Source organism: Sorex araneus, chromosome 1, assembly GCF_027595985.1.
Source record: "Sorex araneus isolate mSorAra2 chromosome 1, mSorAra2.pri, whole genome shotgun sequence".
Lineage (NCBI taxonomy): Eukaryota > Metazoa > Chordata > Mammalia > Eulipotyphla > Soricidae > Sorex > Sorex araneus.
The window spans coordinates 180,197,821-180,216,723 of NC_073302.1; the positions used below are offsets into that span (position 1 = coordinate 180,197,821).

The following is an 18,903-nucleotide window of genomic DNA, read 5'->3' on the forward strand; positions in this document are numbered from 1 at the left end:
GATTTTTTAATGAAGAGAAATATTACTTCCTCTTTAACTCCTCTTACTCCAAAGTGTCTTTTTGATTTTTGTCTTTTGGGGGACACACCTGGTGATGCTCAGGGGTTACTTCTGGCTCTGCATTCAGGACTCAGAAACTTCTCCTAGCAGTGCTCAGGGGACCAATCAGAGCTGGCCTTTACATTCTGTTTCTCGTAGTGGAGGAATCTCAGGTCTCTTGTGAGTTTAGTTTATGTTTTGCATCAAAGCTCATTTAGGTTCACCCAGCAATTTCGAGCAAAAGGGAGATGTGCTAATTGCAAGAAACACCACAGGCTGGCTACATTACCAAACACAAACTAAGTGGTAGGGGAAGGAAAATGAAAAATAGTTTTTAAAATGCTGGAGCAAAACCAGATAGCTTCATCTTGCTATACTTCTTCCACAGCAGTTTATAATTACCTCATTTCAAGGCCTATTTTAAGGGAACTTGTAACAGTAGCTGGAAAGTAAACTGGAAAGGGATCCAGGTCTTTAGACAGGGACGGGGAATAAAGAAGGCCTGGCCTGTGGGCCGAGCATGGCTGTCCACGGGCAGAGTTTGTTCTAGTCACTGGGTTGGCTCCGTTTGTGCCCATTGTCGACACAGGTTGTGCATTGCCCGTTGGTTCGGTTGTTACGGCACTCTATCTGTTGACTCGTGAGGAACAAATGGTCTGAAAATTCTGTGACTAAACAGCGTTTACTAGTTCACTTTGTGTGGGTCTGGAGTCTGGGGGCAGCTGAGCTGAGGTGGTGGCAGGTCTGCACAAGACCTGCCTCTCAGGGGCTGGCTCCAGCCTTTAGCTCATGTTCAGGATGCTTGGCCAGGCGTAGGCCTTACCCTTTGGTACCCTGAAGTCTCCATCAGTTCCCGACCAGTGGGTCTTCTCTGTGGATACTCTCACCATAGGTCTCGTCGCTGCTTTAGCAAGAGTAACAGAAGGGCACAAGGAAGAAGGAAGACACTGTCCTTTGCCATGCAGTAGCGCAAGTCCTGTCCTGTTGCTTTCACTGTGTTGCTCATGGGAAGCCGCCCAGTCCAGCCCACTCCCACTGGTGAGAGGAATCCACCAAAGCATACATATGAGAAAGTGGCATCATTGGCGCCAGGTCATAAGCTGCCCTCCATGAGGAAGACACTGGTATTCTCTTTCGGTGGTAGGGCTTGGTATGGGCCACTCCCAGCGGTGCTCAGGGTTTACTCCTGTCTCTGCACTCAGGTATCGCTCCTGGGCAGGCTCAGGGGCCAAAGGTGGTGTCTGGGACAAACTGGGTCTGCACTGTGCCACTGTCGCTTTTTACTTTCTTTGGCGCCTTGACCGAGCCTTTGCTGTGAGGCGATCTTTGCGATGCTTCATCCAGCCCTGAGAGGTACGGGCTTGATGGTCTGTGAGCGGTTGGCTCTGAGTGCTGAGTTGTGCGCATGCTGTTTCAGGGAAACCAAGAAAATAGATTTTCAGGATGTACTAGACAGCCCCTGAGTGAGGCCTTGGAAGCAAATGAGACTGGGGAGCCATGAGGGTAGGTGGGGGAGGGGTGGTGCCTTATTAGCGCCGATTCCTCAGCACAGAGCCAGAGAGCCCAGCTCTGGCTTGATTATGTGTGCTAGGTTGTAGTTGATCTTCTGTAGATTATGGGGGACCCATGGTGATTGTTGATTCACACAGTTGTTATTTAGGACTGTGGAAGGATAACTGTGCTGGTTTTACATGTATGTTTTTCCCAACTCCGAACTTTTCGACTTCAGACAAACATTTTCAGCAGTCAGCTGAGTACGGAAATGCGAGTTAGGCCCATAGCACTGGTCCAAGTGCTGAAGTCTGGTTTGGGTTTCTTAATCTAAGTTGACACGTTCCTTTAGAAAATCCAGACATCTTTAGGGGAAGAGTCCGGGTCTAGGTCCCCTTTGCCTGTAACAGATTAACACCTCTTTTGGGGGCTGGTTATATTCCAACTTGGGAATCAGCGATGAAATTGTTTCAGCCCTTTGTCCTGGGTCCTGTTGAGGACCTGTTTGGTGTCTTATAAAATTCCCTGTCAGAAGCAGGTCTGAGACATCCTCGCATCCCCAGATTGAGCTCATTTTCCTGTGTCTGTCCTCTGCTGGCAGAAACACGGCCACAGAGCAGGAACGAGGGTCCAGTACAGCTTTGCAGACACAGCAGCTAATGGCCAATCTGGCGCGTGGCGGGAGCTTTCGAGTGTGAGGCTGGATGACACTGAGTGTCACATGCCAGTGATTATTCTCTCTCAGTCCCCAAATAGCGACTATGCATTTCTAAGGAAACCAGAATGAGAGATGATAGTTCTTGTTTTCACTAAGACAAGACTGTTCTTTACATAGTATAGTGCTAGATCGTGGATGAACACTTACCTACTTTGCGACAAAAATTCAGAAAAGCCAAGTACATTTGAAGGCTTTGCATATGTACATCCATCCTCAGTTATTTAGCTTGTAATTGGTGCTGAGAGAATTTTTCTTTTTAGTTTTTCGTTTTGGGGCCACACCCAGCTGTGCTTAGGGTTTACTCCTGGCTCTGTGCATGTGGATCACTCCTGGTGGGGTTTGGGGGATCATATGCGGTGCAGGGAGCAAACCAGAGTCGACCATGTGCACGGCAATGCCTTAACCCCTGTACTAACCCTCTGGCCCTTGAGAGGTGGGTTTTTTTTTGGTTTTTTTTTTGTTTTTTTTTGTTTTTGCTTTTTAGGTCACACCCAGCAATGCTCAGGGGTTACTCCTGGCTTTGCACTCAGGAATTGCTCCTGACAGTGCTTGGGGGACCATATGGGATGCCGGGGATCGAACCCAGGTCGGCCGCGCGCAAGGCAAACGCCCTACCCACTGTGCTATCGCTCCGGCCCTGAGAGGGTTTTCTTTGTAAATTTATCGATGACTGTTTTTGTGGATCTTTTCTCCCTCTTTTTAATTTTTTTAAAACCTATTACATCCCTCTTTATGTTTTGTTTTGGGGCCACACCCTGTGGTATTCAGAGCTTACTCCGGTTGTGTGCTCAGGGACACTCCTGACATGCTTTGGAGGCCAAATAAGGTGGCTGGGATCCAAGCAAGGTAGGCCATGCTGAAGGCAAGCAAGCTGCCTGTTCTGCCATCTCACTGACCTTTTCCTCTCTTTGCTGGTTATGCTCAGTCCTCAACTCTGCATTTCCTTGTGACTAGTACAGCACTTTAATTTCACCTTATATCTTCAACTGTTACTAACAATAATCTTTATTTGTAAATGGAATAAAGGCAGGTTGCCTTGTGAGGAGCTCGGGATGAATTAACTGGCAACAGAGCATACAGCAATGCCACTCACATTTTTTAAAAAACTTTGAAGTAAGAACTGAGTTTGGTGGTATATACAAAAAGAATTGTGTTATTTGATTTTAACTTTGTTTTCTAATATGCTAAATTGTGTTATACTGACCTAGCAAGACTCGAACTCTCAGTTGACAATAAGAGTTTACTTTATGATGGGGCCAGAGAGATATACAAGGCTTAAGAAACTTGCCTTGCACACAGTGGACCCTGGTTTCCTTCCCAGCGCAACCAGAGTAATCCCTGAGCACAAAACCAAGAGTAAACCCTGAGGACTGCACGGTGTGGCCCCAAAGAAAAAGAAGAAGAAGAAAAAAATATAGTTGATGAATAAAGAAACAGACTAAGGATATAAAATGGTAACAGGGCCTGAGACGTGGCCTAGAATTCAGATTGCTAAGAGGAGGCCGAGAAGGAAACCGAAGACATTGAGACTCAGGTGAAGGGAAACAGACTCTCGTGTGGGTGTGATGTAGGCCTGTTGTGCGACTGACACGGGACTAGCACAGAACTGTAACTCACACTGCCTCAGTGAGAGCATTTAACAGCAGCATCAGCAGAAAGGGTTCACCCCATGAGCTCAGGCTGATGTTTCCACACTGCATGACTTTTTGTGACCAGTACTCACATTATATTCTCCTGTCATCCGTTTTTTCTATAGATTATAATGTACTAGTCGAATCCCATCATGAGGTATCAGCTGTATTTTAATCAATATAGCTTTTCTGGTGATGGATACAGAAGAGATGAGTAAGAAATGGGGGATTTGATGGTAAAGAAAGGATTTTATTTTATAAGATATAGAAAATGAAATATATTTGTTTGGTTTTCAGTCATTGTAAATACAGTACAAGATATATACATACCTCTCGGAGAGCCCAGCAAGCTGCCGAGAGTATACGCCTGCACGGCAGAGCCTGGCAAGCTTCCCGTGGTGTATTCGATATGCCAAAAACAGTAACGATAGGTCTCATTCCTCTGACCCTGAAAAAGCCTCCACTAGTTGGGAAAGATGAGTAAAGAGAAGCTGCTAAAATATCAGAGCTGAGTGTAATAGAGACGATACTGGTGCCCGCTCTAGTAAATCGACGAACAACAGGATGACAGTGATATAGTGATACAGTCATGCACAGTGGATCATGTGGTGTCTGGGATTGAATTTGGGCTTCTTTCTACAGGAAAAGCATGCACTCACCCCTTTAGCCTATCTCTGTGACCCCTTATAATCTTAATTAATCAAAGAATATATTTCATCCAGTGGCTAAGGCTCCTTTAAGTTCCTTTAAGAGCTGGTGGGAAAACTCTCTAGCTTTTTTTAGCTTATCGTTTGTTGCCATTTCATTATTTCAGTGCGCCTGATTCTTCACTGGATTTATATGTTATCTTCTACATATAAATCAAAAGATCTGGCCTTGCTTCAAGAAGTCCCCCACTAAAATAATTAAACATTTGTCCTGCCTTGAGCTGTTATATCTACAATAGCACCAAGAAAGTCCCATTGCATGTGGCGTTCCTGTTCACAAGGCTTGTAGTTCCTTCATCTCAGCTCAAAACTCCATGAGCAGCAGCGTCTTGTCCCTGGGTTACTTGTCACAGCACCTCTCATGAATAAGACATGAAGCAGCCCAGCACCCAGGCTTTCTCTGATGAATTGGAGTCATCTACATGGAGTGTATTTGTGACATGCACATTTGCAGTTGGGGTCCACAGGAAGGACACCATTTCCTGGATCAAGCCACAGAGTGCAAATATTGTGCCCTAAATAACACAGTAGTTACTGTAAATGTCAGTAGAGGGAGTTTTTCCGACTTTGATTTAATGAAGGCCTACAGCAAAGCCAGCTGTTAGCACTTCTTAACCACTTGTCAGAGAAAACAGGACGTGGAGATGGCCGAAAAATCTTCTCTGTATACTGTTGTCTTAAAAATTAAAAATTTCCAACAGGTGTTGAGTAATGACACCATTTGGTGACCTTTCGGTGGCTGAATTTCTCCAATCTCCTCCTGTTGATGGGGTGCCGTGGGAGATTTGTGTAAAACCAGTGTGGTGTTTGCCCCATGAACGCACTCACCTGCAAAACCAGTCCTTTTGCTGTTCTGGGCTTCCCAGGAGGAATAAGAAAGATAAAAATATGGAAGAGAGAGAAGGCAAGCCAGGCGCCAGCCCTCCCCACCACTGAGGGAATAAGCAGGCTCTTGGAAGCCCTGTGTATTGTGATTGATGTCATCTGAGTTTTCGGAACAAAGAAACCACTTGAAGCACACACATAGGGGGGAAAGTATGCAACACTCATTTCTGTAATTTTTGTCATTTCTCGAATGCATTAGTAAACATATGCAGCGGTTAAGGGTTTTACCGCCCTTGGAAATCCCTTTGACAAGATGCTGTGTAGACAGAGGGGAGATAATCTTTCAACTGCAGGGAAAGTTTACAGTCTTATTATCTTGAAGAGGAGAAGAAAGTTTCTTCCTCAAATGATTTATAACTTGAAACATGTTGTCATGTTTCGGTAGGCCCCTTTATTAATTCCATCCTTGTCTGTGGCAAATTTTTGAAAATAAATGTACCATCACCGCATCGTCCTTTCTCAATAGCATATTGTATTTATAATAGCGGGCTGGGAGTTGCTGGGCTTAGTTTAGTCATATAGCATGTGGAGCCAAGTTCTGAGTAAGGCCTCTAATTGAATTACCTGCAAAGCACTAACAGGCAGGCTTAGAGCACAGACAGCTTGGCTTTTCCCAGGGAAAATGGGTCATGCGTGAGTTGTTCTTGGATCTGTCACTGGTTTCTACAAGCACTTCCACCGTGGACCCTTGTCATTCCCCTTTCTCGAAGCATAAAAGGAGTAACTCTATGAAAGCTGGAGACTCCAGCATTATCTTCTTATTTTCAAGAAAATTGATAACAGCTCAAGTTAAATGGAGAGCCTTTTAAAGAAAATCTCAAGTATTTGTCTAACAGTTGCCAGCATTCCTTCATGGTCATTTCTTTCTTGAACTGAAAAATAAAAGGAGATGGCAAAATCGACCATCCCAGACTAGTTTGTCCCACCTCTGAAAAGAATGGTTTATTTTAACTTCTGGAGCAAGTTCAACTCTGCTTCTGTTGGTCAGGAGAAAATTTGCTGTCAACTGGTCGCCTTTGAAAATGAAGAGTAATGGGTTCTTTTTTTGTTCTCTCCCTTCTCTCCTGCTCTTTCTCTGTTTGTCTCATCCACAGCATCTGCAATCCCAGATAATGGAAGAAGGTCCTGTCTAAAGCTCAGAGTCTTTGTGAGACCCACAAGTAAGTACCGAGAATGAGTTTCAGAGGGTGGCTTCATGGCGCATGCTCTATGTGGTCTGGTTCACGGCGGTAAAACTTTTTTTTTTATATCACTGTTAAATCCTGTGTGGTACCTGTTTTGTATATCAGCATTCATGTTTGAGTTTTCATTATATTTTCCCCCTCATCATTCTTCACGATGCTTTTATTGGAAGTCCACAGCAGTTGCTAACTTGTTGTTTCTTAGACTGTTGTCTGCGCACAGCAAATGGGAACAACATTGGCATTTGGATACATGCCATTGATTGTAAAACAATCTCTACCTAAATACAAGGAAAAAAATAGAGAGAAAGAACAAAAGAAAGAAACGGGAGTTGAAGGGTGTCTTCACTAACATATTTGGCTCTGTTATCTCTATTTTTGTTATAGATAGCTGTATGAAAACTATAGGTGTTCATGATCGTGTTTTCGATGTTAACGACAAAGTAGAAAATTCATTAGAACCAGCAGGTTAGTATGCTTAGAGAATCTCTTTTAACAAATGCATCTCTCTGGTGCTTCAGACCTTTTTTTCCTTTCTTCCTCTTTGCATGTTTGCATGGTATAGTTGCTCTGCTTTTGCTCATTGCTAGCAATGCTAATATTACTTATCTTCTACCTCATTCCTACAGTTTCTCTGTGGAATGCATGTTAGATAAAATATGACTTTTCTTTTTTTGGACATGGGTTTGATATAATGCAATATCCTAATACAGAAACCCCATCCGAATGCTAAACTCTCTCAACTTTTTCCCATATCCTCAGAGCATGCTGGTGAATCACTGTACATATTAATGAATTTGTTTTCATGTAGGAGAAAAAAGTTTCTATTGTATATGTTTATAAAAATTCTTCATGTCCAGATCTCTGGATAAAAGTAAGGCTGTTACACAGATTAGCAACTAATCAAGCCTATTTTTCCCTAGAAATTTACATGCATCAATGAACTGATTGAAAGAACCTCGTTTTAGTTCAATTATTATTTGTGTGGTTGCTGTCTATAGCAGTTGGTCTGGAAAAGGAGAATCCTATTGGCTCTGCGAACCACAAATTCATGTATCTGCTGCTACCACAAATGTATATCCATAGTCTGTTGAGATAAATGTGAACCTTGATTACTGAGGCAAACTAGTATGAAGAAAATATATATATTTGCTCTTTCATGCACTCAGTCTTTCCCATCACTATGAAGCAAAGAAAACTCACAAAAGCACCCACTGAAGCAATGATACTAGAGTATGCTAGCCATTTGTTTCAGAAACTAATCTAACCGTTGAACGCATCTGGGCTGCTGTGTTCATTGTCCCCCGAGGTGTGTGACTCCTTACCTCTGGCCATTCACTTTCCTCACACCCTTGTGTGCTGTCTTCCCTAATCTCCATCCCTGACTTCCACAACCACCCATCAGCCCAAAGAACGAGAAGCATTTCCTCAGCGCAGGAAGTTATCAACCCTCTTACGGAAACAGAGGGGAGAGATGCATCCCTTCATCTCCCGGCACTAGGACTTCCCTTCACATAGGGTTCTGGAAATTAAAACCTTGCAGTCCACTTTTTCCTTTGAGTTTTGCTCCTGGGCCCACAGAGTCAATGCACCTTCGGGAAACTCACCTTGGAAAGGCAGTGCCTCGGGACATGCAGTGGCTTTCTCATTGTACCTCACAGAAAGATTTAAGCTTACCCTAAGCATCCCTGTTTTCCTAAGAGGGCAACTTACCGAGAGCACACATGACAGGGTGTCAGTAAACTCCTAGAGGCCTTAGTGGCTCCCCAGAAATCAGTTAGCCACTCCCGAAAGTTAGAAGAAATGTGTGCTGATGGAGACATTTCAATTGTGTCATAGAAATCAGGAAGCAATATTGTGGGTTTTCAAGGTACCAGACACCTCACAAGTTGGACGATTTGAGCCATCAGAGGACCTGAATCTTATTCTTTTTTTTTTTTTTCATTACTTGCTTACTTTGGGAGTCACACCTAGCGATGCTTAAGGATGGTTTCTGGCTCTGCAATCAGGACTCACTCCTGGTGGTGCTAAGGGGACGATCTAGAGATCAAATACAGGCTGGCCATGTGCAAGACAGATACTCACTGTGCTTAGACTCCTGAATTCCTTTTAAGAACCACAAAATCCTCACTTTTCCAATGACTAGTCAAGCCACGCTAAAGACCCAACAGATGGAATATCCAGTCATATTGCACCCAGCCCAATGTTAACTCTGAAAGTGGAATTCTCTTAGAATTTATTGACATATAGCTGCTCATAAAAAGAAATTTACCCTCTTGGCTTGAACAAGTTATGCATAGAATGTCTTGCAGAGCTAAGCATGTTATAACATAACATAACATCACCCCTGAAAAGTGACCTTTTGACACATAATGATGTACAAGTTTGCCATACTTCCCCAATCATCATCTTTCTGTGTAAATCTCATCTCCTATCAAGAAAGCAGGAGGTTGTTTAGAAATACACAGGAAGCATATTTTTCTCCAGCAATGAAGAGTCACACTGAAGATAATTCTATCACTAGGGTAATTACCTTTGAATCCATGTAGCAATGAAATGCAGAGTATTAAGATACATTCTACATAGACATATTCACAGTCATTTAGGAAACAGGTTTCCCCCCCCCCCCCCACTGAGCATTTAGAGTCTATGATAAACCCACATGTAACTGGTAAAAGTTTGCAAAAGTACAATAGACGCAGTCAGGGTACATCTGTGTTGAGGGAGTGCCTAGCTGTCTCGGCAGGGGAAGCTCCTTGGCGAGTCACTACATTTCAGGGCTCTCTACTGAACACCGTCACTAAAGAAGCCAAATACCATTGAGCCACTGTGTCCAGGAGGATGAGCACAATAATTAATTTGAGTACTGCATCATATTCCTTTGAAGATTCACTCAGACTTGCGGCCCTGCGCCAGTGTGTCAGAGGGCTGAGTGAATCTTCACCTTTACCAGCACTGGCTGTACACCCACACTCTGGGAATCCAGCAGACCCGAAAGGATTCCCCTGCATGTTCTCAGTAATGTGTACTAATTCACCTGTCTTTGGAATGTATTCGTCTTTTACGTTTGCCTGTACCCTCTGCCTGCCAGGTTCCTATCACCAGGGATACAAGATGATCTCAGGGCAGACACATGCCACAGAATTTGCTCCAAAGTATTGTTGGGGATCTTGCAGTTAAGCATGAAAACCCTCTAGGTGCAGAATCCCATAGCCAGGAGACAGAATCTGATTGGGCTTCAGAAGAACGTTTTCTTCTTCCAAGCCAGAGTCAGTGTGAGGCTTTAGAAATTGTCTTGTGTTTAGAGAACTCTCGTATATTCCCATGTACTTCCCATTGAGATAGATATTGCTTAGAAAATCTTCCTTAAATTCTGAAATGGCTCAGATTTAACCTTGACCTTCTCTGTGACCAGAGAACTTCCTAACTCTGAGCCCTATTTTAAACCGAGAACGCTTTGTAGAATCCCGAGGATGAGTGCAGCATGTTGCAGGGAAACAGAAAGACGCAGATTCCATAGTGAGACAGATTTCCCCCTTTGATCAAAGATAGTACTTTTCCTCAAAGATGTCTACTGGTTGATTGCTTAGAAAAAGGCTGATTCCAAGAATACTCTCAGACTGAGGACTGAAAGGCAGTTCATGTCCAGCATCACTCAGATACGGGAGCTTCCCTCATTGCCCTGTGAGCCTGCTCACTGTCCGATGCTCAGTGGGCTTGGAACAGCACATGACATTGCTGACCATCCACTCCCCCACCCCTCTACCCCAGAACAGAACGAGAACAGTCCCTTCAAACTCACACTGGGTATCAAGCGTTGCCCGGGTGCCTCTTAGCAGGACACTTCTAAACTTGACAAGGATGAGGAACTTCATGATATGGTAGTAAAAAGAAGATGAGAGGAGCACAGTAATGGGTGTGATGTCAGTTGTCTAGCTATAAGTGCTTATTTCAAAGCCATCGCTGGAACCCTCGGGCGATGGCATTTTCATGGTGGAACCAGAAGTACTCCATTGTTCTGATCAACAACATGCTGGTGATCTCAAGAAAGTGATTTGGATTTTGAATTTCAGGGGTACCCAGGTCATCTCCTTCTATCTTCTACAGATTTATTACATTTGCAGGGTCAAAAAGAAAACAAGAAAGAGAATCACCCCCGAGTATTTACTACATATGCTTTTCCTCAGTATCTATCGACATTCCTATTCTTGCTTTCAAATCCTTTCCGGTCTTCTAAATGTATGGCCACTTAATGCTGGTTCGTGAAGGTCCAGGAGAGGGGGTCAGTTTGACACAGGGCTGCAGCCACTCTGTGTGAGGGCTAGCCGAATTGCTGGATATTTTCCTTAGCTCATGTTGGGGATGAATATTATTCAATGAAAAAAGTCCAGCAGTGGCTGCGAAGCAGGGCAGCCTGTGAGCCTGCAAAGCTGCCGTGTTAGGAGAAGGGGGGTTTCCTCACCGTGTGAAAGGACAATGTTCCTCTTGGGCATGATTTGCTGTTATTTGGGGGCGTGGAGACACTCAAAATTCTTCCTATGTAAATGAATAATATCAATGCTCCTATAGCCCAAAACTAGCCTAGACCTTCATGCCATGGAAGAAATACGCTACTTTGGGATAACGGGAAAAACTGTAATAACAAGGGCACTGCTCCCCAGGAAGAGACGCATCTTTATGGTGACGTGTAGTGTGGTATCAACGCTGAGTTTAAAATAACAGTTCTCTCTGCTTTGACCACTGAGTGAATGCAGGATGGCAGTTTCTGAGCTCCCACCAGAAGTTCTGCTAGTGCTGAACTGAAATCTGCTTAGAACCTCACTCTGGCCCCAAGAAACATTGAGTCTAAAAGTGCCAGCTAGACCAGGTGGGAGAAGACGAGCAGCCATAGAGCATGGTGCGGCTGGCAGGCAAGCCCCTGTCTATCTTTGGGTACTAATTGCCACAAAGTTCCGTTTCAGAGTTAAGCCTGTTAATCGCACAGATCAAGAAGGGCTATCCAAAGTCAGAGGCAGCCTCCTAGAACCCTTTATAGCTAAATAAGAGAGGCTTAACTCACTTAATCCATTTTATTTAGAGGGAAATTTGCATCCACGCTGATAATTTATGGGCAAGCTTCAGCCTGATAAAAATAAAAATAGGCAAGTTCAAGTAATTTAATCCTGGAGATACAGGGCTTATAATGGAAATCGCACCATAATTGATTCGTAATTGTAGGCAAGCCACTGGGCACCGGTTTCTTGAGGCTTACCGGGCATTATGTATAGTTTATTTAGAATGTTATTGTTTGGACTTTAATTTTTCATATTTAAAAAATGCACGTAGGCATTGAACCACCAGGCATTCAACACTAATCCCGTGAAACCACTAAGAAAAAAGGAAAACGGGCAGCCTTTCTGGTTAACCACTGATACGCCAACATAACTACCTTGCCCCTCCCCGCCCCACCCCTCCCCGGGCCGGGACACGTTTCTTACCCGAACCTAGTACTTGCTTCTCTAGTGGCACCTTGGGTTTCAAAAGAGCTTTTGAGACGCCGCACGTTGAGGTAAAGTGTGTCTGAGTGCTAGCAGACTCCAGCACGGCCATGCGGAAGGCCCTCTGCACCGCGCCCCTACTCCCGCGCGCTTCACGGAAAGCATTCACGTTGCTGAGAAAGTCCGATTTGCTCTGCTTCTCCTTTGTTTGCTGTAAATAATGAGTAATTATGCAGACATGAAAGTCAATGGTGGCGCAGGGTTCATTACCCTAGTCTGCAAGGCTGGCGAGGGCTGCGAACAGCAGGCTGCTTGGGGAGCCATATCGAGGATGTGAAATCTCACTGGAATGTGTGCTTTCTATTTGAACAGATGACACTGTCCATGAGTCAGCCGAGCCGTCCCGCGGCGAGAATGCGGCACAGACACCAAGAATACCCAGCCGCCTTTTGGCAATCCTACTGTTCCTCCTGGCGCTGCTTTTGACATTATAGCACAGCCGCCTCCTGTCACCTGTCACAGAAAACAGCAGGGTCTTGGAACACCAGAGATCCACCTAACTGCTCATCCTAAGAAGGGACTTGTTGTTGGTTTTTCCTTTCCTTTTTTGGTGGATGTCAGATTTTTTATTTGTTTGATTTCTTTCTTTCAGCCCGAATTCTAAGCAACAACTTGGGGTGGCGCAGGTGCGGGGGGCTCACCCAGTTGCTGCCTCCCTTACCCCACCCGCCCCAAGCCCTTCCCCGTGACCTCTCTCACCCCTTCCAAATTAAATGGACTCCAGATGAAAATGCCAAATTGTCATAGTGACACCAGTGGCCGTCCGCTCCTGGACTTGCTCCTCTGAGCTCGGCGGCGCGCACGGTGTCCGCGGGCCGTGGACCAGGAACAATAGTGGCAGATGCAGCCAGTGACAGCGAAGCCCAGGAGGGTTTTGCTCTCCATGCAATATTTATGCCCGCTCGTTCAGGACTGTAAGATGATCGCACAGGGCATCACGTCCCCATGTCAAGTCCAGCGGGGAGGTATTAAGAATAGATATAATGTTACACCATTTCCTCTAGGAGCGGATAAAGGAACAGGCATCTGAGAGGTTGAGACACTGGTTTTTCTAATATGACTGTCCTAAAGCATTCCTGACCGCAGAGCCCGTGCCCCACAGCGCGGCCCCTTCTTCCTCGAGGCGAGCTGGGTGCCAGGATGCTAGCACAGAGCGCACAGAGCAAGTGTGGAAGGAAGAAACCCGGGTTTGGTGGGGGTGTGTGTGTGTGAGTGCCTCTAATGTTTTTGGTGACTGGGTAGTGCACCCCAGATATTTTTGTTTTTCTCCTTTGAATACAGATCACCATGGTGCTACAACTTTTTTTGTTTCTTTTTTAGAAACTCAAAGAGGCATTTTTATGAATAAAGTGACCTTCCCCGAGGCTGACAAGCCAGGGTTGACGAGTGCAGAATGGAATAGCTCTGGCTACTTCTCTGGGGGACCGTATATACCAAGGAGAGGATGGCAGTGGCCAGAGAGCAGTGATTTGGCTTTGCTGGAGCACCAGAGTGCCGTGGCCTTTCCCCCTGACTCCACCCCAGAACCCATATTTGGCTCTTCCTGCCACAACTCCTGGGGCTCAGACACAGACCCCACTAAGCCACCAAGAGAGTCGTCAGCACGACTTGGGAGGGCTCAAGGGAAATTTGGAATAAAAATTCCAAAGTTTGGAATAAAAAACATTCAAGCGTTGATTTTTATATTCTTTCCCTTTCTGACACAGCCTGAAGCCTAGGGGAAATGTGTGTTTATCTGTGGGGAGATAAACCAGATGGAGTCCCAAAGACTTTAACAAAATATTTTTTTAAAAATCCACTAGAATAGAAAATACATTATTTAGATATACTTTATGCTGAGAGTGAGTATATATGCTTGTCCTATTTAAACTTGTGAGAAAAAAAGTGGTATCCCTTGATACATTTAGAACTATGGGGTGGGGGGTGGGGCTATCTTGTTTCAAGTGGGGTTCAGGCAGAAGGAGAAGCAACGCAGGCTAGCCTCTGCGGGGAAGCTCAGAGAGGCCAACACGAGACTTTTCTAGTCAATGACAAAGAAATGCAAAGCCTTGGGGGTTTCTAAGGGTGAGGCAGCCATGATAATGGAACACTACACCCTAGACAGGACAAAGATCTAGCCACTTTTCACTCTAGCATGACATGCAGCAGGAAAACCCTGCCTTTGGGAACAAAACGGAGAGTAAATGCGATGCTCTGAGACGTGGACATTTGGAAGCATTCCAGCAGAATAAGTATTTTTTTATATATGTGGTTTTTTATGCACATGTAAAAACAATAAAGAGAGGGGTCACGTGATGGACAGATACAGTATGGACAGGAGTGAGAGTTTGCTAAGAACTATGAGTAGTGCTGAATGATCAAATGAGCAGTGAAAGGCAGCTGCAAAGGTCCTGTCCCCTGGGGAGTTGTACAGGTTGTGTTGCAGGGTTATCTGGGCTTACCTGATGCTGTCATGTGGCTGTCACTGCAGGTCTGTGTGTATCTGGAATCATGCCAATAGGGTTGCCAGCCTTGAAGATATAATCAACCCTGGCCCCCTTCCCCCGAACACCAGGGAGTTTTCTGAAGTGGCAGAATCTTAGTACAGAAAGTAGCCACCATTTCACTGAAACGAAAGTTCACAGCATTAGTCTTTTATTTTGATTGTTATGATTTATATGCTCAGTTCTCTCAGTAATATCCAGTAATACTTCTTCTTAATAGCTACAGGCTGGTTGGTCCAGCGAGGTCAGGTCGAGGGACGGGGGAAAGGTACCTTCTAAAATGGATCAATAGTCAGAACCCAAATAATAACTGCATGTTTTATAGCCACAAGGAAATCAAACGATCCCGTACTGATTCCAGTTAGCTCCGACTACATTTAGCAGTGCTGATTTCATTTTAGAAATGGTGACTTCTGTGGATTGTCTAGCACTTGTCTCTAACAAATGATGAAATACTTACTCATGGCCCTCTCTGCTGTTGTCTCTCATTTTTCACAGTCAAGTTAGGCTCCTTTCACCACTGTGCCACTACAAATTAAGTTAAAATAAATAAAAATAGCAAGACTAGCCCACACCAATAGACTGCGTGCTTCTCTCCGGTTAATGCCGTAATTGTAGGTGATGTCTGACGGGAGGCGTTGAGGAAGAATATGGGTAGCAGACAGTTTCATCTTGTCCCCCAAAAGTCCACCAAGGAATACAAAACACAAACGAGCTGGTGGCCTTTTTGTGTCAACGCAAATCAATTTTGTAGCAGCTTTTACTTTCAAAACAACATTGAACAGTTGGAAGGGCTGGTGTGGCTGCCTCTCAGCTCCAGTTCAGTGACCCCAACGACCTTTGCCCCTGGTTGCCAAGGGCTTTGCAAGGAGAAGCAGGGAAATAAGAATCTGTCTGTTTAGTGGGTACCGTGTATCCTTTACTAGACCAGGTAACAGTTCGTGTTAGCTTAGACTATTGTTTTGTACTGTACTTTCTTGGGTGGCAGAGGAAAGAAAAGTGAAACATTAAAAAAAAAAAAAACCACCTGCGTTCTTTAAATTCTGTATTATTAGCAACCTCTGTTGTATATAGTGTTTGATAATAAAGTATTAATTTGATTCTTATGTCTTTGTAAGTGAGAATAATAGTCTTTCAGGATACAAAACGTGCATTGAGGCTTTGAAACTTCCAGTGTATGCGTGACTGAGGCTTGACACAAATGGCTGGGATGATGCTTGGTGCAGAACTCACGTGCACTCACCCAGTCTTGACACCCCACCGCCCAGCCCCCACCCAGCTCAGGACCTGGGACAACATGACTTCACGGCTCACTCGTTTGTCCTTGGTGTCTTCCAGGTCTGATGTTGGAGTCCTCTGGTGTTCCCACCCCACCCGAGTGTGGAGGTTTGAAAGGGTTCAGGAGCTTAGTGGCAGTTCTGGACCTTGGTTTAGCATCTTTGTTGGTGGTGGTTTTCATCGACGGTTCCGTCTTTTCCCCAGGAAGAGTTTTGTCAGTGTCCTGTGCATTCCCTGCTGGGGGAAAGTGTGCAAAACCCTTCATGTTGGAAGTGGAATAGGGCGCTCTTTCCTTCTCTTTGTCATTACGAGGCGAAGAAGCTCGCAGTCCCTGTGGATTCCCAGGGGCTCTGTTTTTCTCCGGTGCCTTAGCAGCAGCCATTTCATCTGAGTCCCCAAAACATTTGAAAATCGTTCAAACGCCTCCATTCATTGCTCTCAGAGCTGCGATCACAAATTTTCCTTCTGAAAACCACCTCCACCAACACCCCCATACGTGTACCCCCTCCTTAATTTCTTACATTTATTTATTTTTTGTCTCTTGCCTTGCGCCCCCATTTTCTTTCCCCTCAGACTGTTAACGGGCAAGTCTGTCTCTGGTTTGGCATCACTGAGTTTTTCCCAGGCATCTGCCCCAGAGCTGCTCAGATGTGAGACAAATCTCCCTACAATGGGCTCACTCCCATTGTCTGTACAGTTTAATAGATGCTGGCATGTTGGAGGTTACCCATGAGTCAAAATCCGCTTTCCATGCTTCCCCTTGACACCCCATTGAAGCCACTCATTGTGTGTGCGTCTGGGTGTGACGTCCAGCTCCGTGTGGTCCTGTGTTCGTGCTGCCCTGCTTTGCAGTTCCTTTGCACTCACTCACCGAGTGCTGTTTTGAAATGCTGACATTATAGAAACGTAAAAGAAAATGTAAAAAACAAAAAGAGAGAAGAGAAAAAGTAAAAACCCACACACAAACCAACTCATACGATCTGTGTTTGTATATACACTTGTCCATCCAAGTATACCGAAATAAAAATGAAAGATTTTCATGCTTTTAATTGGAGACCTCCTTCTACTTCTTTGTTCCTTGAGTGACGCCTTTATTCCAGGGGCTACTTGTACTCTGCTGATTTCTCGAAATCTCTGTGGACAGGAAAGATAATACGGCATGTATCAGAGGAGGCCCAAGAAGCTCAAAGAATGCAGGGCTAGAAGTGGCCAACTATGGATGAGAAACGGTGAGATTTCAGCCTTGTCCCTGTATTTGAGCCTTAAAATAGGCTCCATGATAAGTCTTGCACCCTCAAATTGATCGCCAAATAAAAGAGGCAAATGCAAATTATGTCCTTTCACTTTTCACATGTATTTTTACACCATCAAAAAAGGGGGAAATGTGCGCTTTTTTAGTACATATCTTTCAGAAAAAGACAGTGAGTTAATGATCACTTCAGGAAAACTCCAGATTTAAATATCCACCAGAAAGAAGGAATTAGCCTACCAGTGTGTGACCTTGGATAGTCACACAGCATCTCTGGGACTCAATTTCCTTATTATTAAATGACAGGGTTATGGAATGATTAGAGTTTCTGAGTGGTGCTCGTGATGGCCACTGAAAATCCCATTTTGCCTCTGAGTGATACACATGAATTTTAATCTTGATGATGACATTGCTATAGGCACAATTGGAAAATTTCATCTGTGGAGGAAAAAAAGCCTTAAATATCTGACATAACAGACACCTAACGCATTTCAAGACTTGGCTTTAATTATACCATGTTAACAGTAAACTCATTGAAAGCTTTTATTACACTTAATTATTTGACAGGGTGCTAAACACTAATTATAACTTGCTGTAATCTTTTTAACTAATGAAGAATGACAGCTTTGTAGAATGAAGATCAGCTCACATTTTTAAAAGCAAACTGGCTTACCTATGCAATGTCTTCAAATTGGACAAGCATCACATCTTCATTGTCACCATCATCATCATCAGAAGCATTCAAGTCATCCTGACATTGTACTCAGTGCCATGCAAAGTAAAGTTAGTTGTTTATGAACTTTCAGGGTATCCAATTCAAGGCCGATATCAACTCTTAAGCCTATCAGTACTCTTGATAGAGAAAAGTCTAAAACTCAAGTGGTATGCATAAGCACTTAAATTATTTTAAAAATAATAAAAGGAGAGATTGTATAAGAGCTAAAACATTTGCCTCACATTTGGCTCAGTTTGACCCCCAGCACTGCATTTGGTCCCCCAGAGCAGGGGTCACGAGCGAAGAGGAAAGAGTAGCCTCTGAACACCTCCAGTATATCCCAACCCCCCTTTTCCGATAACAAAACTTTAATTAAAAAATCACTATATCAGGGCTGGAGCAATAGTACAGTGGGTAGGGAGTTTGTCTTGCACGCAGCCGACCCGGGTTCGATTCCCAGCATCCCATATGGTCCCCTGAGCACCACCAGGGGTGATTCCTGATTGCAAAGCCAGGAGTAACCCCTGTGCATCGCTAGGTGTGACCCAAAATGCAAAAATAAAATCACTATATCACTGTCATCCCATTGTTCATTGATTTACTCGAGTGGGCACCAGTAATGTCTCCATTTGTTCCAGCCCTGAGATTTTAGCAGCCTCTCCTTACTCATCTTTCCTAACGCTGCCGTATTGTAGGCTCTTTCAGGTTCAGGGGGATGAGACCCGTTATTGTTACTGTTTTTGGCATATCAAATACACCACAAGGAGCTTGCCAGGCTCTGCTGTGCATAATTAAAAAATGTAGAAAAAAGTTTGGAGTTTTAAGATTAGGAACTTAAATGAAAGGAAATTATCTTTGCAAATTGCATGGAATTAGATTTTTATGATATAACAAACTTGGTAGCATTAAAAACAAAAAGTATTACAGGTTTTAAGATAATGGTGAAGTACATGGAGGTAACAGCTATAGTGGTAACTTTTGGGATGAGA

General features: G+C 44.2%; 1 protein-coding gene across 2 annotated transcripts in view; it reads left to right on the top strand.

Moving 5' to 3' along the window:
* The window catches only part of EFNA5 (ephrin A5), a 293,964-nt gene extending 281,073 nt beyond the window's left edge, over positions 1 to 12,891 (top strand). Inside the window, exons 3-5 of one of the 2 annotated variants that reach the window (XM_004615781.2) lie at positions 6,566 to 6,631; positions 7,040 to 7,120; positions 12,502 to 12,891. In XM_004615781.2, the coding sequence (XP_004615838.1) occupies positions 6,566 to 6,631; positions 7,040 to 7,120; positions 12,502 to 12,623 (269 nt within the window). In that variant the 3' untranslated portion in view covers positions 12,624 to 12,891. The remainder of the gene's footprint in view (positions 1 to 6,565; positions 6,632 to 7,039; positions 7,121 to 12,501) is intronic. The other variant, XM_055119672.1, reaches the window with a different exon arrangement.
* Positions 12,892 to 18,903: the final 6,012 nt, after the last annotated feature.